The 20,399-nt window shown below is 57.3% G+C and overlaps 1 protein-coding gene across 1 annotated transcript; it reads left to right on the forward strand.

The window, feature by feature from the left end:
* The first annotated feature begins 5,940 nt into the window (after positions 1-5,940).
* On the forward strand, positions 5,941-20,216 carry TNIP1 (TNFAIP3 interacting protein 1). The gene is made up of 18 exons (XM_069029350.1): positions 5,941-6,076; positions 11,937-12,107; positions 13,110-13,232; positions 13,522-13,604; positions 13,827-13,895; positions 15,592-15,783; positions 15,958-16,052; positions 16,131-16,212; positions 16,449-16,541; positions 16,787-16,852; positions 17,017-17,152; positions 17,236-17,360; positions 17,675-17,791; positions 18,106-18,231; positions 18,642-18,722; positions 18,857-19,051; positions 19,302-19,392; positions 19,731-20,216. Exons 2-18 carry the CDS (start codon positions 11,975-11,977, stop codon positions 19,754-19,756), a joined length of 1,833 nt encoding a protein of 610 aa, XP_068885451.1. The 5' UTR covers positions 5,941-6,076; positions 11,937-11,974; the 3' UTR covers positions 19,757-20,216.
* The last annotated feature ends 183 nt before the right edge of the window (positions 20,217-20,399 follow it).

Raw genomic sequence — 20,399 nt, forward strand, 5'->3', positions numbered from 1 at the left:
CCTTGCACGCGGTTTCCTGTGCTTTCAAGCTGCTGAAGAAGCAGTCGAAAGGCACATGCTATAGAGGCTACACCCCCAAACACTCAGGAGAAAAGAACTGGAATTTCCAAAAGCGGGAAATTCCAGCACTTTCAATTGTTTCCAAGTCAGAACAAAAAGTGGTGAATACCCAAGTCTTCCTCAGAACAGCTGGGTAAGGAAAGCTTCACCTTCAAAATATCAAAGCAGCGTTAGGAATAATAACACAATATTATTACAACACTTCAAAACCAGCTGAGGTCAAGAAGCAGCAACATGTAGAGACAAACCAGGGAAGCTGAAACAACTCAGCTGGGTGTTATCCCACTAAAAATTCCCTTGATGCCTTCCTGTAAAACATCCCCTTGTAACAAAATAACCTTTCTTGGGGGAAAACAGTCTGGCTGAAGCTTTTTCACTCTCCCCATAATCCCCATAGAGGTTTGGGTTTCTCTGTCTTGCCCCTCTGTAAGTAGGATTGGGCATCCCTGTCCAAATAGCATCTGGCAGGCTGAACACACCCCACGCCTGCAGCAGCCTACGGGTCACCTGCTTGGCCAGGAACCTGCTGCAAAGACTCTGAGCAGCAGCAGAAGTTGTTTTGAAGGGAGGATGCAACCTTAATCTTCATCTGCCCATCTCTTCCTGTGGCTCCACACCACAGCTCTGAGCTCTGCAGCAGAGGCTTCTGGAGATGAGGGATGCCACAGAGCCTGAGGGGAGCAGAGCTGGCCACCCCCCTGCAGCTGGGAACAGGGCTCAGCGACCTGGCTGCAGTGCCCAAGGAAGTTTTGAGACTTGTGTGGTAGCCCATCACCCCTGGGAGAGCCAGATTTGGGGCAGTGGAGCCCTGTTCCTCCAGAGCAGGGGGAAACCCTGCTTGGCGTTAGCACAGGGCCACAACACGTGAGCCATCATCTGCTTCCTTCTCATTGCCAAAACAGACACTCGAGGGGTTTGTACAGGGGGGTGTTCCCTGGGGACAGGTATAAACACTCCAGTGCCTTTTCTGGCTGTACCACAATTGCTATAAGCCAATGGCCAGGGATTTCACCACCCTGGAGTGGCACAGGACCACAAGTCAGCCCTTCACAGCCAGTCCCCAGCCTGGCTCACGGTGATGCCACCAGCAGGAGGACTGGCTGACCAGAGCACACTGGTCCCAAGGCCAGAGGTATTTTAACTGCTGCTAACACTCAAGCACAGTCAGTACCCTATTTGAGCACAGGGTATTTCAGCACCTGCCCCATGCTGGGGTTGCATCTGCCCTACAAAGAACCACAAACTGCCCTGATCTCAGCAGAGCTACCCATCCTAAGGCAATGCCAGGAGGGTGATGGGACCTTGGGAAGCACTAGCATAGCCTCTGGGACTCACTCAAAAAGCAGCTTCATCCCTATCCCTGTAGCATCCTGGTCTCCAGAGAAAATACACTTCATAGCACCACTGTCCAGGAACACATCTGCTCCATCCGCTGGCTCCAACCTGCCCAGCCTGAGAGCAGTCAGTGACAAACCTCATGCCTAACCTTTGTGATCAACAAGGAGGTGAGCATTTCAAGGAAGGCTAGGAAAGGAAGGGGGAAGAATTAGCAAGGCTGTGAGCAGGGCAAGGGCTGGAGGCAGGTCCATGCTGGCCATCCATGCTATAGCTTTCAGGGCTGCTGCAGGGAAGAGTCTGGGATTTACACTTTGCACATTGACCAGCAATGCTGGGGGCAAGGGCTCACTTCCAGGCAAAGCCAAGGCCAGATTTCACAGGTTGCAACATTCAGAAAATCCCACGAGCCCATGTTTGCTGCGCAGAGGGCTGGACCTCTGCTCTGAGTCAGCCACTGCAGATCCTCTTTGCTGCCAGCCCCTGGAGAGGAGGAGCCACAGAGGCAGATGGGATATTGGTCTTAATCCCTGGCACAATGTGAGCCATTTCCATCCCACCTGCTGTCCTCCCCTTCCCCCGAGGGGAGAGACCCAGCCTTCAGTCTTGGGAGGTGGCAGAGGTTTCTTCTTCAGCTCTTCCTCTTCCCAAGCCAAAGGAGGAAGCAGGAGCCTTGCCCCTCATATCCATGTGCCCTCACTGCCCAGCCTGTTCCCCACAGCGAACTGGGGCTGGGGAAACAGCTGAGCTCTCCAGGACTGTTCCTACATCTCTGGAGCAGCTCTACAGGACATGATGACTGCTGCTGAGCACTCTTCTCAGGCATTGCAACTGGATGAGGCACAGCCTGGGGAGAGAGGAAGAGGGGAAAATCCCCTCTGTGCATATTGCTGGTTTTGTACATTGAGACTCCAAATGATTCAAAGCTTAAGGCATGCAAGGAAATCCTCTGAGCAATCCCAGACCTGGTTCCCACAGTTTTTGGCATATCTACTACGGGACTGCAACAGGTCCCACCACAACCCATCCCCTGCTGACTGTGGAGGAGGGAGAAGATGGCAGGAGGTGGTGATCTCCTGTGAAGTGGGTGACACTGAGTCCAGCCAGCCTCATATGCCAGAGGCAGAAGAAGAAGGGAGCCCTCATTCAGCGAGAGGGTCAACCTGGCAAAGTGAGTGCAGCCCAGCATCCCTCGAAAGCCAGGGTGTGATCCAACCCCCTGTGAAGGCAGGGTACTGCAGAGGCTTGGTGGAGCAGGATTGCTCCCCAATACCTCTCTTCTCTCCCATCTTGATCCCTTCCACGCTCCCTTCTGCCCTCCCAGCAGCCAACTATCCCAGACTCCCTCCCCTGCCTCTCCCTTGCCCTCCATCCCAGAGCCCTCCCATCCTGCCAGGTTAATTTGAGTTTCTGATTTGCATACACAGCAAATCACAATGTTCTGGAAATCCCCTCCCGCAGACAGAGCTTCCTCCCCACTCTCACAGCATCACTGTCGGCCTTCTGCTTCCTTTTGCTGCCGGAGCACCAGGACACATCCAACCAGCACAGCACAAACAGCAGGTCCCAGCTGCTGATGCCAAGAGGGATCCATTGGCAGCCCCCTGCGGGGCTCAGCCCATGAGTGGCCCTGGAATGCTGTGCCAAACCAGCTGCATCCGCTGCCTGCTCTGCTCCCACCTTGCTCCAGGGCCAGCTCCAGGCACAGCCACCCATGACAGCCAGGTCCTGGCTGGCCCCATCACCCCATCAGGATTCAAGTGAGCTCCATTTGCCCAGCAGCACAGAGGGCAGGGGGATATCTTGGGCAATGTGAGCTGTTGGGCCAGTTCCACTTTGGATTCACACCACTGGGACAACCCTGCTCACTCTGGAGTGGGATCGACTTGAAGGAAGCCAGACCTGATCTGAGACAAGCAGGAACTGAGGACAGGGGAGTTCCACCACCCCTATCCACAGCCTGTGCTCCTTCTCAGCCCATTTCCTACAACACAGCAGCAATCAGAGCATCTTCACATAAGTGAGCTGCCACTGAAGGTGCTGAACCCAACTCTCTGTGCCAAAACGAATCCCCCTAGCATGTCAACGTGTCAGCTGTGAACACACCCTCACAGCCACACAGGTGTGCTCATAAACCACAGCTGCCATCAGGGGAGTTTTCTCCCCTGGGAGCATGGAGGAACCAAAGGAACAAGGAAGGCCCAGCAGGGCCAAAAGCCATTTGTTTTCATAGTGAAATTCATGCTGGTGTTTGGGCCAGCCTGAGCTGACAAGCTCAGGTAAAAACACAAGGAGCAGCTGGCTAGAGAGGTGGAGAGGGACTGGGTCAGGGCATGCCATCCACAGGTTCCCAGGTGCAGGCAGACCCCAGACCCACAGCTCCTCACCCTCCTGCCCAGCACTCACACTCCTGCCATCCAAATCAGATGGACTAAAGCCAGGCCTTCTTCAGGCCTTGCAGTTCACACCTGGCAAGTGTAGACCAAACGCCCTGCCAGGTACAACTGTACCTGCTGGCAAGGAGCTGGAATCAGCCTCTATAAAATAGAAACATTTAAAGCCTTGGTGGTTATTCCAGCACCAGTTGGCTCCAGCCTTGGTTCTGACCACCAGTTCTCCTGGTGGATGGTTTCCAGGGATTCTCTGCAACCCAGGAAAACCATCACCTGTGTGCCTCCATCAACAGAGCCAGCTCTTCCCTGCTTCCCCGGGAAGATGCATCCTGTTCTGACTCCAGATAGAGACAAGGATGAGGTGGAAATACACATGGAACAATAATGCCTCTTGCCAGATGCAGCAGTTTCTCTGAGAAAAAGCACATGTTTGCAATCCCGGTGAAGTTGCCCAGAAACCAGGCAAGGAAAATGATGTAACAAGGTTCTCCAGTTGTCCAAAAGTGAATCACAGCCTCCACGACAGCCCCCCCATCTCAGCTTCTGCTGACTAATACCTGACACGACAGGCCCCTGGGAGGAACAGCACAGGAGAGCCCTTTAAGTGGTGCCTGGCTCCCTATCAAAACCACACAGAGGCTGTCTGGGACCTCCATCATGGGGAATTCCCCTTCTCCATGCCTAAAAGTAAGCTCAGCTGGGCCAGCCTTCCTGCACTTGGGGATTGCAGGCACAGAGCTCCTGCTCTGAAGGGCTCTCACTCCCCCCAGGCCCCTCCAGGACCCAGCCTGGTGAGTAGCGCGATGATTTTTCGGTGTGAGAGTGCCTGGGATGGAGTGAGGGGAAGGCAGGCAGCTTTTGGGGTGCTGCAAAACTAAACCACCCTTTTTTCTCCTCACAGAAATAAGCAGGGTTTCATTATTTCATGCAGGCTGAGGCATTAACTTATAAACAAAGTGTTTTCTGGTTCTGTGGGACTGCATTTAGCTTTGAAGACAGGTTTTCTGAGGGGTTGCAGAACAGCACTGGACTTCTCATTGGGGTAAAACAAGACTTTCAGGGAACAAAAGGGAAGATATTGGGCATGTGTGGGGTCCTGCTGTCTCATCCCCAGCTGAGACTTCAGACACGAGCACAAAGAGCACATCAGGGTCCCACCAGCGCTGAGCTCTCATAACCCAGCCAGGCTGCCAGGGTGACGTCCCGCTGCCAGTGAAGGGCAGTCAGGAAAAGGAGTTTGTGGGGCTTTAATTTTTACAACCCAAAACACGAAATCCCCAAGAAGTGGTGCGGCTGTGTGAATAGAGCTGAGCAAGAAGCCAGGACTGGGGCAGCTCCAGCGAAGGACCTCGATGAACACAGCACCAGGTCACCTAAGGAGGACATATCTGGAGTGCAGGCAAAGAGCAGCACAGCTGCTTACAACGGGATTTCTTCACTCCTGGTTTATTGCTTTTATTTATACATATATTTAATAAAAACCCACCACCTTCTCCTTGTGGCAAAACCAACCAAAGAAAGAAAATCAGGTAGTTGCTGAGCAAGTCCCAAAGACCAGAGTGAAACCAGGTGCTCCCTGTGCTTGTTGCTCCTCTGGCTGATTTCGGTGCTTCATGACGGCACAATTCCAGCGGCAGCACAGAGGAAAGGGATCCCTGGAATACACGCTCAGGTTAGAGGGTGCCATTTCCTCAAGGCTCGGTGGGGAATTCTCCCTGCCTCAGAGGAACATCAGCCTCAGCCGGCCGGCAGCACCATCCTCCTCCCTCCCGGTGCCGGGGCCAGCAGAGCGGCTCAGCACAGCCTCCCCTCAGCCATTGCTCCTCCACACCGGGGGCACACGGGGAGCCCCCCTCGGCCCCGCCATTTTGTGTCTCCACGAGCCGGGGGAGCCGCTGCAGGGCTCGGCCTCGCCGCTCCCCTGCCAGCGGAACCTCCCACAGAAGGAAGGCGCAGGCCGGCTGATGCCGCCCCTCAGAGCCCCACTCAGCCGGGCGGGACGGCCACGCAGCCCCAGGGAACCCACAGGGGACACAAACAGCGACAACGGCTCCGCCATGACGAGCACCTTCCCCACCACTTCCCCGCCCTCCCTTTTATACCCCGCGCCGCGCTCCGATTGGCTGCGCCGCCTGTCAGTCAGGCTGGGAATTTCCCGGGGGCGGAACCAGCCCCGGTGCTGGTGGCGGAGCGGAGGGACCCGGACCGAGACCCCGACCCCGATCCCGATCCTGATCCCGATCCCGACCCCGATCCCGGCAGCGGCCCCGCCGCGGTGCGCACGGCAGGTGAGCTCGGAGCGCTGCGGGGCCCTGCCGCCCTCGCGGACAGGAGCCCTGCCCGGGGCACCGGGGTCTTACCGGGCGCCGGGGTCGCGCCGCCCCAGCGAAGGGCCCCGGGCCGGAGGGAACTGCCGAGATCGGGGCTGCGCGTTGCCTGTATCTGGCCGGTTCCCGGGCTCTCGGGCCGCTCGGGTGGTCGGGGTGAGACCCCGGCGGGGGCCGGGGCCGTGCCGTCCCCCGGGGATTTGCCCCGGGGCCGCCCGGTGTCGCAGGCTGTCGCGGCAATCGTGCCGTGCCTCAGTTTACCCTCTCCCGGTCAGGGCGGGGGCTGCTGCCGCCCCCCGCGGGGGACAGGCTGGGTGTCTGTGTTCCCGGCGGTGCCCGGGGAGAGAGGAGGAGGCTCGGCGGGGTGCGGGTGGGGGTCCCCTCGCCCCCCGGGCGGTGCCGATGCCCCGCGGCGGCCCCGCTCCGCTGCCGGGCCCGGCCCCGCTCCTCCCTCGGCCCGCCTTGCACAACCCCGGCGTTTCCCCGGGCCCACGCATCTGCCTCCCGACTGTCCCTGGTTCGCGATCCCCCCCGGGCAGGGCCGGGGCGCGTGTCCCCTCCGGGGGGGCTGCGGCGGCCGTGGCCTCAAGGACCTTCCTGTCCATGCTGTTTTCCTTTCTCTTTGATTTTTTCACTCTGGTCCAGCCGTGTGTGTCCGTATCGGATGCGGATCCAGAGGCTGGAATAGCTGGAGCAGGGATGGCAGCACCCTTCTCTTTTGGGAGGGAGGCACAGCTTGTCTACCCCTTTCCCCTCCCTCAGTTTCATGCTAAGATCGCCACGGAGGGCAGAGAAAAAAATAAAAAAGATGCTGCCTGTCACAGATGATTTTGGGTGAGAATAGCTCCGGGTGGGACTCACAGGGATCTGCATCCTCTCAGAGATCCGGCTGTCCTGCTCCTGTGTCCCCGATACACAGGTTGCTCCCTATATCAAGAAGTCAAATGCAGCCTTTTCCATTGAGCTGGTTATTCCCATCACTTAGGTGGGTTATTCCCATCACTTGGGTGGGTTATTCCCACCACCTGGGGGAATGGGAGCTGTTCTGCTGCCATAAGCTCTTTTGGAGTGCACATTTCACAAAGAGCGCTGTCAGCTGAAGCGTTCCGGAGACTGGACTTTGGGCACTGGGATGAGTTCTGGAGACAGGAAGGCTCCAACCAGGCACGTCCTTGAGAGCTGTCTCTGTAGTGAGGTGAAGTAAGCAAGAAGAAAACAGGAGAGGCTTTTTGCTGCCTTTGGCATCGTTCCTGGCTCTGCAAGAAATCCCACAACGCCCTTTCGGCCCGACCTACGCCGAGCAGACCTATTTAGCACAGGGCCATGGGTTGTTGTTTGCCAGCAGCTGGTACAGAACTCTCGTGGGTGGAGGAAACCGAACCATCTACTCTTGTGGCATTGCAGATTTGGTTTTAAAGCAGCAGTCCTTACACTTTGGGTGGAACTTCGCTGGTGTAGCTTTGTGGTGCCACCGTCTGCTACCACTTGGTTGTTGCTGGCTGAAGCACACCAAGATGGACAGGAGTAGCTTGGAAGCAAGGAAAAGGCTACAAGGAAAGGGGTGGCTGTGCCTTGTTCTGCTTTGGAGTGCTGTGACAGGCAGCCATGATGCTGCTGAGCTCTGCCGGGAGAAGTGGAGCAGGCAGGATGAGCCAGATGTCTTTGCAGCAGAAGACGGGGTCTCGCGTAAATCCACCCCCGTGCTGCCAGGAGAGCACCAGCACCATGCCTGGCTGCATGTCCTGCCTGCACTGAAGCTTTGGCCCATCCTGAGGAGCTCAGGATGCAGCTGTGTGTGGTTACCCATGTTTGTAAACCTGGCAGACCCAGGGAAGTGCTTTATTTCCTTTGTGAGCAGCCCCATCAGAAGCAGGTTGTTTAGTGAAGTCTCTTCGGGAGGTGGGTTTTTGAGGCGAGAGTGGGATTTCTGGCTGGGGGACATCTTTAATACCTGCTGTGTTTTGGGTATGGCTCTCACCTTTCCCACCCTCTCTTTGTGGCTAAACTGGCTGGAAAGGAAACCACTGCAAGTGGAGGTTCAGACCTTTCCCTTTGAGACCTGAGCCTTGCAATACCTGCTTTTCTCTTCTTTTATTACTCCCAGCCCAGTGGACTGCAGTGCCCAAAAAGTCTCATTATTGCTGCCTCCTAAAGCCAGCTCCACTTTTGCTTTCCTGCAAATGAGACCAGTCCAGCAGCCCAGGAATGGGTGTCCATTGTCTGGAGAGCTGCTGGAGCTCTGTAGAAGAAAACCAGTCTGGGGGCTACAGTGTTTCCCAGTAAAATGATCAAACTGATCGTTTCCAGGCATTTTCCAGTAAAATGACAAACAAACAAAAAAAATTTGTTCCGTGGTGTCTGTCTGAATGGCTTTTGCTTTCCTTCTGAGGAGGCATGCCAGGGACCCAGCAGCCCCAGTCATGGGAAAATTATGCTGGCAGCCTGCAGGGATTTGCTTTCACCTCCTGTGATCCTGGTGCGGAGGAGGCTTCCTGTGAATATTGTGCACTGGAGTAAGGAAAACCCCCTTCTCCTTAGGGCTGGGCCATCATAGGATGGGAATTGAAGGGCTGCCAAGCCTGCAGCTCTGGGAGGCTGCTCCCCACCCTGGGGTCACTGCCCAAAGCAAACCCCCAGCAGTGCCAGCGCCCTCCTGCACAGGATTCGCATCCCAAGCCTTGGTATCTTCAGCGTTCAGTAATTGTAAAGTAGGAATCACATCCTTCTGCCACTTCTGCGTGGCTGGTACAGTGATTGCTGTGGCAGTGATGCGTGTTGTTCTGGGTGACAGCGGTGACAGCTCCAGCTCACTCCCAAGCCACAGCACAGCTATTTAAACACCACTCTGCTTTCGTCTTTGCCCATGAGTCTCCCCTGCCCACTCACACTCTCATTCTCATTCTCTACTGTTGCTGAGTTGCCATAAAAACTTGCTACCTAAAGGTCTTGGTGTCCCACATGGAACCAGCAACACCCACGGGTGCCTGTCTGGCAATCTCTGACAGTGGCTGGGCACGGAGCCAGCGAGCTGCAGCTGGGCAGACACAGTTCATGCCTGGCCCTCAGCCCCCAGGGCTGTGAAATACTGTCAGATCACCTTAGGAACTGTTGACTGGCAAAGAGGAAAGTGTTTTCTGGTGGTTTGGTGGTTTCTGCTGGAGTTTGTGGTAGTTGTGTTTTCTTTGTGTATTTAACCACCGTTAGGTGCTGGTCTGTGGTCCCTTCTCTCCTCCCCTCGTGTTTTTATTGAAATGAGATTTTTCACTGTAAATCTCACCTGTCAGAACTCTTAAGGAAAAAAGCCACAACAAGCCAAGATTGGGATCAGTGGCTTGGTCTCTGGTCCCCAGGGTGACCTCTCTGTTCCAGCGGCTCCTTGCAGAAATTGGACTGTGCCTCCACTCCAGGAAAACCCACCCTGTCCCCAGTGATGGCCTGGAATGCTGTGGAAACCCCTCCCTCTTGCTGGCTATTGTTTGCTGGTGAATTTGTGGCTTCCGTGAGCTGGAGATAGTCCATTTCCTCTCCCCAGCTGTTGTTTGAAAACAGCTCCTGTGGTCCCTTTGCTGCAATCTCCCTGGTAGGGTACAGACCTTGAGTAGAAAAGTTCCTGATAGAATCTTGAGAATAGGGAATATCAGAGGTTTTCAGTGGTTCCATCTGGCTGGGATAATATGGGATCACTGTGAGTGAGCTCTGCTGTTTGGCAGGGTGATCAGTGCATCTGGACTGTGTTTGAGGGATTCCTGCAGGGGTGCACAGGGGAGAGGAACCTCCCATGTGCTGTGGAACAAGGCAGAAAACCTCCAGGTTTGGGGTCTGGTGTTGAGAGAATGAGGACTGGTGTTTCAGGCTGCTTCCAAGCCACATGTGGAGATGGTACTGCAGGAGAGGGCAGCTCTTCCCTCTCCTTCCTTCTCTCCCTGCCGTCCCTGACACACACCTGGGCTCGTGCCGGTGCACAATGCGGATGCCCTGCAAAATGGTCACTGCAGGGTGGGTTTGGTACCCAGGTGCTACCAGAACCCGAGGTCTGGAGCAGCATGTGGTGTCTGGACAGTGGTGAGAAGCAGACTCGTGTCCCCAGCCAGGCTGTGACACCATCCCCGTCCTCTGCTGGGCTGGCCAGGCGGGTAGCATGGCCACAGGTGATGGCATTTCCCAGCCACAAGGGTCCCACTGTGCTACGTGCTGGGCTCATCCAACCTAGCCTTGAGCACTTCCAGGGATGGGGCAGCCACAGCTGCTCTGGGCAGCCTGTTTGGGTGCCTCACCACCCTCAAAGTAAAGAATCTCTCCCTAATACCTAATCCAAACCTGTCCTCTGTTTAAGACCAGCTGTGACAGTGCTGCCATCGCAGGTACCCACAGCTCGGAAATGGCCCTGGTTCTTCCACAGCTTCCTGTCAGCTGCTCTGAGCTCCAGGAATAGCCTCAGCCCACCCCACACCACCACAGCTGGGCAGCTTCCAGTGGGCACCACTTCCAGCTGCTTGGGGCAGGGTCACTGGCTGCCTGTGGGGGGCCAGAGGCAATGGGGGGCTTGGCAGCACCCACGGAGCAGGAGGATGGTGAGACCCACCAGTGCATCTCCCAGAAGCAGAGTACTGCTGAGGCCAGGCCCAATTCCCTGTCGCTGAGGCAGGCGTTATAATTGCTGCTCCAGTTGTGGATGCTGCCAGGTGGCAGTTGTCATCTGGAAAGTCCCTGCCGCTCCCTGGCAGGCAGGTCATCCAAACTGGAGATCAGCCTGGATCACTCATGGCATGAGCATTAGTCTGAGGTTGAGACAGTTTCGGGTATAGGTTACCCCCTTCCCCTTTCAAAATGCCTCCTCTCAGTCCCTTCCCGCTCACCAGCTGTCTTGGCTGGGAGGAAAGCACTTTGGGGTACTCCTGTTGTGCCCCCAGGCAGCCCTGCAGCTCCAGCTGGCACAGGAACCGTCTCAGCTGCTGCTCTGCTCCATGTTATAACCAGCTGGCATCATGGGAGATAGTTCTGATAAGCTGTGCTGTGATTCACAGCACCTGCTTTATCCCCCCAGGAGATGGGTGAGACCTGGAGCCAGGATCCTGCCCAGCTGTCCTCAGGCCAGACTTCAGCACAGGGGAGGCCTTAGGCCACCTGCAAGTGCAAGGAATTGGAAAAGCAAAGAGCACATTGCTTGTGGGTGTTTTGCCTCCTTGGACTTCGCTTCCAGCCCAGCACATGTCCGGATGTTCCCTGTGCCCTATTCAGGAAGCCTTGCTGCTGGCAGCCAGTTTTTCTGGCTGAGCCAGAGGACAGAGTGGGTCCCTGCCTGGCTCCTGGGGCTCATCCCCCAATACTGCCCAAACTTCCCCCCAGCTGTTGGCTAAGACTTTTGGAGCTGCAGACACTGCCCCTCCCCAAACAGCCCCTCACGAGCCTTTATGCACCCCAGAAATACCATATGTTGGGCGGGATGCCCTGGTGACAGCGCCCAGGTTTGTGCTGGCGTGGGTGGATGTTCCTGGGCTGCGTCTCCATCTCTCCGGGGGTGCAGCAACCAGGGGTTGCAGCCTTCTCTGTGACTCCAGTGCTCTGCATGGAGAGCCAGCCCCAAGTGGGGCTGCTGGTGATGCCTCCTCCTGTGACACTTCTCATGGCCATGAGTCACCCTGACACATTTGCCCCAAGCAGGGCTGGAGGGGGAAGTGCCTTCACCTGGGTCACTTGTTGGCTGGCTGGCGAGCAGTGAGGCACCAGCACAGCATCCCAGACCCCCCATACGGCTGGGCCAGGGGACTGTGGCATCATCTGGAGCCAGAGCAAGGTGACAGCGTGCTCCATTGCCTTGCAGGGATGCCTGGCTGGGAGGTAGGCGACTGAACAGCAGGCATGGAAGGGAGAGGACCTTACCATATATATGACCCCGGCGGGGGCTCCAAGGAGAATGGATCCTCGGCCTTGGAGCGGCTGGTGGAGGAGAACACCCGGCTGAAAGAGAAGATGCAAGGGATCAAGTCTATCGGTAACTGCTGTGTGCCAGGGGGATGAGATTTGCCTTTGGGGCAGCCCAGCGTGTGCCCACAAAGCCAGGGGTTTCTTGCTTGGTTGAGGAAGGGTGCTGGTAGAAGCTGGGTGTCTTGGCACTGGGCAGCAGCAAAGCTCTCCCTGTCCTGGAGGGTTGAGCAGGATATCTGAGCTTTTTCACATGGCAATGCAGAGGGAGCAAGAATTTTGCTGAACTTCTGGGGTATTTTATGGTGGAATAAATAGCTGGAAAGAAAAGACAAGTGCTGGAGCAAGGACAGCTCCTTAAGAGGTCATAGGTGCTGGGATCTGTTTTGCTTTTGATGAAAATCCCCACCTCCTGCAAGCCCTGCTGAGCCAGGGGCTTTTCCCAGGTGTTTCTTAAGGAACCTGACGTTGAGTGCTCCCTGCGGCAGCAGGAACATACCAGTGTTGAAATGTTCCAGCTGAGTTGTGCCACCCTCTTTCTTCTTGTCAGCCTTCCCCCGCTCCCACCCCCAGTTTTGCTTTCTGTCTCGTGAGCCAGCTTCCTCCTTTGGCTTCTGCAGCCAAATTTCCACCTGCCTCATGATTCCTGTTGTGTCACCATGGCTTTACCTGGGACCGGGACTCGCTGGTGTGACAGCAGCCCCTCCCTCATCGGGGGAGGATTGCATTGCCCGTGCCAGACCCCAGAGTGGGAAGGTTGGACCTCTCAGTCCACCACCCAGGCTTAAATTTGTATCTTCTGGGAAGCAGAGGAGACCTCTGAGAGCCACAGTGGTGCCCTTCTGCCTCCTGTAACCAGACCTGTGTGTGTCATCGTGAGGATCTCTGAAACCAGTGAGCCGCTGATCCAGCTTTGCCATTGGATTTATCCCAGAATAGTTGTTTCCAGATGAAGAAGGACTATTCTGGGCACTTCTCCAGCCAAACAGGGTTATTGGTGCTGGTGGATGGAACTACTGCAGGACAGGCACTCAGGGAAGGAGGCTGAGCATCCTTTTGTTGCCCACAACAGGAGAGCTTCTGGAGGAGTCCCAGGTCGAGGCATCCAAGCTGCGGCAGAAGGCAGAGGACCTCGTGAAGGACAACAAAATGCTGATTGGGTCACCTTCCTTGGAGGACTTGGTGGAAACTGGAGGTAGGAGATGGAGGAATAACCTGATGGCTCAAAATCCTGTGCTTGGGGGAAGGGAAAGGCTGTGCAAGAGAATTTAATGAAAGTCCTTTGCTGCCATGTCAACTCTGGAGTGTATCAAACCACTGCCATCCTCCTAAAAGGAAGTTTCTGTCCCATCCCCATAGCTGGGGCAGAAATCATCCATCAGTGGCTGACTTTGCAGGGGTCTGCTGTCTGCATCCCTGTGCCAGGTGGGGAGAGGCCCTGCTCTCCAAAAGGCTCATGGCTGCACCCTCTCCCCTCTCTGCAGCCGTCGGCCCTGATCCCAGCTTCGCACGGGCAGCCCCAGGCAGTGCCCAGCCGGACACGGAAGCACGGAAATCACCTCCGAGTGTGAGTCTGCTGCATGTGGAAGCTGGTGCTGGCATGGCTGGAGAGGGAGGGACTCTCCATCTAATTAAAGCAAAAGAATGCAGCCTTTAGCCTCTAGAAATAGGGACAAACCTGAAAGGAGGGGTCAGCTCCCCTGCTGTACTCCTGGTGGTCCCTCTGTGTGGTGGGCATCCTGGGCTGCCATTCCCTGGGGAGCCCTGACCTGGCTGCCTCTCCTTGCAGGGATCCTCTTCAGAGTTTGAGATCGTTGCCATCGAAGCGCAGGGGTTTCCCCAGGAGAGCAGGAGAGCGGTGAGTGGCCCTGCAGGATTTGGTGTTGGCGGGTGAGGAGTCAAGCCAGTCAGTGCCAGGGGTTTGGGGGTGTGCAGGGCTGTAGTGCTGTGCCCAGGCAGGCACCAGCAGGGCTGGCAGACCCATGTCAAGGCAGCCCTTGGGCAAACCACAGAGGAGGGATAAACTGGACAAGGGCCTGGATGGGCCTGGGGAAGGGGCCAGTGAAGCAGCCCCAGCCAGATGGGGACACCGATGTCTGCAGATGCCACACAACAGTGGCAGGAAGAGCTGTGACAACCCAAGTAGCTGTCAGTGATGCTCTGATGTTCAGCTGGTGCCCACTCTGGGTAGGAGGAGCAGGTTTCCAAGCCCTGTCATTGTCACAGGGTTTGCCCTAGCCAAAGTACCTCTGTGTGCTCCATTTGCTGCCACCTGAATGTCCTCCTGGCTGTTATTGCCCGACCTGTCCTGCTCTGTTTTTTTGTGTGCTGGAAGGGAGAGGAGAAAGGATGGGGAGCCTAAGGAGAATGAACATCAGCTGGCACCACACGGTACCAGTAAGAGGACATGCTCTCCTTGCACATCCCATTCCTATTGGCCAGGGAGGCTCTTGGAGGGGTTGAGTCTTACTGGACCCTCCTGGGGTGCAGCTATGAGGTGATGGAGAACAGAATGGGATCTGCTTAGCCACCAGCTGCTGCTGCCCGAGCAGAGTCCAAGTCCTGTGCTCACACCCAGATTCTCCCAGCTTGGGTCCTCGCTGCCTCCCTTGCCAGCAGACATGGGTGGGAGGAGCTGGGTGTGCTGTTCCCCACACACACCTTCCCACAGCAGGTTTGGGGCTGTAAACTCCAGGGTCAGCATGCTGGGGACACACTGGGCTGCCCTGTGATGCAACCTGGGGCATTCCCACAGGCAGCAGGTGAGTCAGCGGGGCTGGGAGCGGAGCAGGCGTAGGTGTGCCAGCACATCCCCAGCTCCTCCCAGCAGTGCCACGCGCGCCGGCTGTTGTGCCAGCAGCACCTCCTAGGATATGGAGGGGTTAACCAACCACACCAGAGGAGCATAAACCTCCTGGGGACACCTGCCATGGGCTGGGTACGCCCTGACACTGGTGGGTGTGCTCTGTTCTGGGCTTTCCCAGCTGCTGTTTAAATCCTGTGTGTCACCCTCTTGGCTGTCACCTGCCAGAGGGCTCGGGTTCCTGGTGCCTGGCGTGCCACAGCAGCAGGGGAGCAGAGAAGGAAGGCAGGTGGAAGGAGAACGTGGGGATTGGGGTACGACCACAACCGCTTCCAGTACAGACCGGGCTGTACATAGAGAGGACAGTCTCAGGAGCTGGGATTTTTAGTCTTGGTGCTGATGGGGAGAGCTCAGGTGGAGAAGAGACCAAGGGTGGAGATGCCTCCATATCTGTCAGCGATTTGAGAGTGTATTCTGCTCAGACTACCCCAGGGCACAGGGAATCCATGGGCTGCTGCCATGTCCTCCTCCACCCGGGGTCTCGGTGTGCCATATCCAGCAGCTGGGAGTCAGACCTTTACAAAGCCAACACAGTTTTTCAGCATACTCAGGGGTCCTGCAGAGTGTCTTGGTGCTGGTCCAGCTCCCCACCACAGCCCTGGATGGGACATGCAGTTGATCTGCCCCAAGAGGAACTTTGCAATGCTCCTTTAACTAGTCTGACCACACCTGATCCTGTCCCCATTGCCAGGACTTGGAGCAGCCACCGAACGAGGATGCCAACCTGCTGCCCCAGCTGCAGCAGCTGGAGAATACACTGAGTGGCTGTGCCAAGGAGGCCAGCAAGGACCAGGTCTTCGTGCGCATGGGCTACATGGCCTCCGAGCTCAAGCGCTTGGCCTCCAAGGTGCACAAGAACGAGCAGAGAACATCCTTCCTGCAGGTGAGCGAGGGCTGGCCTGGTGCTTCATGGAGATTTTCCCCCTTCTGTTTTTTTTCCCACCAGACCCCTCCTGCTCACCCTGAGGTGGACATCCACCTCCTTAGCGTGGCTTGTTGGGAGGTGGGTGGCCCAGGGCTGGCCGTGGCCCTCACACTGCCAGTGTTCACCCTCCAGACGCTGTGTGAGACACTGCACAGTGAGAACAAGGAGCTGCGCACCAAGCTGGAGCATGACCTGGAGCAGAGAAACCAGGCTCTGGAGAAGCTCAGGTGAGGCTGGGCTATGTGGATGGGGACAGGGCTGCCCTGGGAGCTTCCTCCTGCTGACCCATCCCTTCCTGCCCACAGGTGTGAGAACCAGGAGCTCCGGAGGATGGTGACGCTGAGCAGCCAGGACAGTGGGAAGAGGGAAGCCGCCGAGCAGCAGCAGGTGAGGAGGCAGCATCTCCTTGGAGAGGGCTGGGAAGGAGGCAGGGAGCCCGCTGACACATCAGCAAAGATGGCCTCACTTTAATTGAGCCCCCAGTTTGTCCCAGTATGACCAGCAGGACTTCTCAGGGTCTCAAGGGGATGGGGGAGGCAGTGGGAGGGGAACTGGCTTGAGTTTAGCCGGCCTTGGGCACAGCCTCCACAAAAGCCCTGAGGGTCCCCCCCGTGCGCGTCCAGCAGAGCGGTGCCATGGTGGAGAAGGCGCCGGGCAGAGAAGAGCTGGAGGCCAAGGAAAAGAAGGTGAAGATCCTGGAGCACCAGCGCAGGGAGGTGAGGACCAGGCTGGGAGGGAGGCACCACTAAGGAGGCGGGGAGTGGGCAGAGGGGGCACAGGGCTGGGATGGCACCGAGAGACTGGGGCAGGGCTTCAGAGCTGCAAGGAAGCACTGCTGGAGCTGGGATTCCCATCCAGCTGGTCTCCAAAGTGCTTTCACAACAGGAGTCTGCTGGGGACCACCACAGCTGGTTTGTAGCAGGATTTGGGCTCCTGTTCAGCCATCCCTCTCTCCCTGCAGCTGCTGGAGGTGAATAAGCAATGGGATCAGCATTTCCGCTCCATGAAGCAGAAGTACGAGCAGAAGGTAGGCCTGGGTGCTCAGGGCTGGGTGCTTGGGGAGCACATTTCTGCTGGGTGCTGGCTGTGGGCACTCAGAGGAAACAGTGTAGGGAGGTTTGGGGGCTGCCTGCACCTCCTTTCTCCCAGTGTGGGTCCTTCCAGGCCAACATCCCCACTCCCTCCTGGCAGGTCACGGACCTACACCAGGAGCTGGCTGAGGCCCGCAGGGCAGTGACCGAGCTGGAGTCGGAGCGGGAGCAAAAGCAACGGGATTTTGACCGCAAGCTGCTCCTGGCCAAGTCTCGGATCGAAACAGAGGAGGCGAGTCCTTGGGAAGGGTGACAGGGAGCTGCCAGCCCTGTTGCCCTGCCTTGGCTGATCTCCCCCCACTCTGGGTCCTGCAGGCAGAGAAGGAGAGGCTGGCCATGGAGGTGAGGGACCTGCAGCAGAGGATGCGGTTCCTGCAGGAGCAGCTGGCTCCCGTCACCAGGCAGAGGGAATACCAGGAAAAGGAGATTCAGAGGCTGAACAAGGTGGGGGCCAGGGCACAAGCCGTCACTGCAAAATGTCTTTAATGTTCTCCAGTCTCTTCACCTCTCTCAAACCCAGAACTGACCCTGATAACCCATTCTTGCCCAGGCAGAGACTTGTATGAGGCCCACCACTTGTATGAGGCCCAGCACATCCCTCTGGGCTCCCAGGAAGGGGGGTTCAAGGAGGGTCTGTTGTCCCTCTTGCCCCTGCCCAGTTATACCCACTTCCCACACTGGGCACGTGCCTGTGGTCCTCCAGAGGCATCTTGGGCACTGAATTTGCTCTGACCCTGCTCCCTCCTCTTCCTCTCTAGGCACTAGAAGAGGCCCTGAATGTCCAAGCCTCTCCACCACCCATCTTTGCCATGGAGCCAGCAGGGAAGCTGCCACAGCAGGAGCTGCTGACCCAGAATGAGCTACTCAAGCAGCAGGTAGGGCAGGACACAGAGCCACTGGGGACGGGGAAGGAAATATGTGTCCTGAATCTCCACAGCAAAGCCCTGTGTGCCAGGAGCAGCGCAGCAGCTGGGCAGGTGTCAGTGCTGGGGTGGTGGGGGTTGGGGACCCAACTCAGCATCCTCCAGACATTCATCTGGAAGGACCACAGCCATGGGCCATCGTGCCAGCCCACATGCCTGGGGCTTGGCATGGCTGGTAGAGTCAAGGATGGCAGCGCAGTGATGGGGTTGCTTAGGGGAGGTGTCTGCCCTCAGCCTGGGACATCCACATTCTTTCTTCCTACCAGGTGAAAATTTTCGAGGAAGACTTCCAGCGGGAACGGAGTGACAGGGAGAGGATGAATGAGGAGAAGGAGGAGCTGAAGCAGCAGCTGGAAAAGCTGCAGAAGCAGTTGGTCCTCTCCAACAACCAGGTGAGCAGTGCTGGGTGCTACTAGCAGCGCTCTGGGAGCCCCATTGTCAGCCCCATCTGTCTCGGAAATGCTTGTCCCCAGTGTCACAACCCCCAGATCCACCTCGGAGGAGGGGCTGGGTGTCACCAGCAGCACTCTGGGAGCCCTGGGTGTGGTAGAGGTGCTTGTCCCCAGTGTCACAGTCCGTGTACATATCTAAGAGTAGGGGCTGAAGGGGGACAGGAGGGCCAGAGGGGTGTTTTTTCTGCTGCTTGTCACTGCCAGAGCATCTCATTTCACTCATGTCCTCTTTCTGCACCTCTCCTGGCGGTCTGGCTGGGGAGACTGGTGCAGGCATTCCCTCAGCAACCCTAATCCATGAAGATGGGGGGTGGCAGGGTGGGCTCTGCACTAACCCCTCTTCCTCCCAGCTGCGAGCCTCCAAAGACGACTGCCAGAGGGAGAAGGAGGAGAAGGAGAAGCTGAAGAAGCTGCTGAAACAGCACAAACAGGTAGGGATGGGAGGAAACTCTCTTTGGGCAGAAGGGCTGGGGGCTGCAGGCGATGGGTGGTGGTGAAGGTGGTGGTGGGGGTGGTGGTGGGCTGCCCTTGGGATCTCCCCAGCATCTGTCCTGGCTCCTTGCAGGCTTCTGGAGAGAGGCTGCACCCTGAGCCGGGGCCAGGGCCGCTGGGCCCAGCCTGCCCCATGTACCAGTACCAGTACAGTCCCCCCATGGCTCACCCCATGTACCACGGCTACGACGAGTGGCAGCAGATCCGATACCCGCCAGCCACGCCAGGCGAGCACACACAAGGACAGAACTTCCACCACTTTCCCCCGGTGAGACTCTACCTGTGCCAGCAGGAGGGGGAGCAGAGGGTGACATGTGGGTGGGTCTGGGATTCCCTGCCCTCCAGGGCCACTGCGTCCCAGAGCAGGGAGCTGAGCACATGTCCTCTTGGCATGTGGCTGCTCAGCCCCTTTCCTCCCCCTTCTTCTCCTCCTCACACCTTGTCAATCAATCACAGAGTGCAGCCTCATGATTCACATCCCAGGTAATTCCCTGTCTCTGTTCCATCTCCTCCCACAGCCCGAGTACCCTTGGCGCCCGCCCTGTGCCATGGCTCGCAGCCAGAACGCCCAACCAGTGGCCGGGGTGAAACCGGTCCCCAAGGACTTGGGTAAGGCTCAGACCCTTCCTGGCAGGGGTGCCCGTCCTTCACCCTGAGACTTTGGGCACTTGGCTGAAGAGTGGGGAGGGATGAGGGCACATCTTTCCAGGCAGTGGCCATTTCCCCTTAGCCCCCACCTCTCATCAGCTGAGGGGATGATTACGCCGTGGGGCTGGTCCCTGCATCCCCACAGCACCCAAAGTCAGGCTGAGCCCCAAAAGCTCATGGAGTTATGGCAGTTGGTGCTCAGGGATAACAACCATGTCACGGCTGGCATCCCTCCTGTGGGGCTTGTGTGAGAATGAAGAACTGTGCTTACCCTGTGCCACCCCTCTCTTGTGTCTCAGAACAGGCAGGTCCCGGACTGCCCTAACGCCAAGGACCGGCCACGCTCCGACACCAGTGGAAGAGGAGTAGGGTGTGTGTGTGTGCCCGTGTGTGTGTGTCCAGGAGCTTCCTCCGGCTGCCCATGCCTGTGCAAGGACACGTGCTGCACGTAGGGGCTCAGCAGCGCCTTCCCCCAAGGAAATCATGAAGGAGGGACTAAAGGTGCCATCGCAATGGCAGCCAGCACGGGGTCAGTCCCCTGCAGCCATCCCCTTCCTCATAAGGAGCCAGGCCTGGCATTGCTGTAGACCCAAGCCAGGTCTTCAGGGAAGAGGAGCCAGTGTTTCCCAGGAGCTACCCCAATCCAGAGCCCCTGGAGGAGCGGGTAACAGTGGGGACTCTCCCAGCAGTGGGAGACCCCACACTCCCAGGCAGGTGCTGGCCGCAGCCATGGCCCAGCCTGAGGGTGGTTGGTGTCTTAGTATTTATTTAAGGACTGAAGTGTGGCTGAGTATCTCTGGTTTTGTCCTGAAAGCTGCTTCCTGTGGGGCAGCCTCTGCCTGGGGAGGGGGAGTGGGAAGGATACCAGGGCTGTTGGTCCCCCTGTGCTGGGGTATAGCCATAGAAACAGACTTCATGCAAGGGGACCCCAACCCTTGCTTGGGTACCCCAGAATCTGTTGCCCCAAG

Source organism: Aphelocoma coerulescens, chromosome 13, assembly GCF_041296385.1.
Source record: "Aphelocoma coerulescens isolate FSJ_1873_10779 chromosome 13, UR_Acoe_1.0, whole genome shotgun sequence".
NCBI classification, from domain to species: domain Eukaryota; kingdom Metazoa; phylum Chordata; class Aves; order Passeriformes; family Corvidae; genus Aphelocoma; species Aphelocoma coerulescens.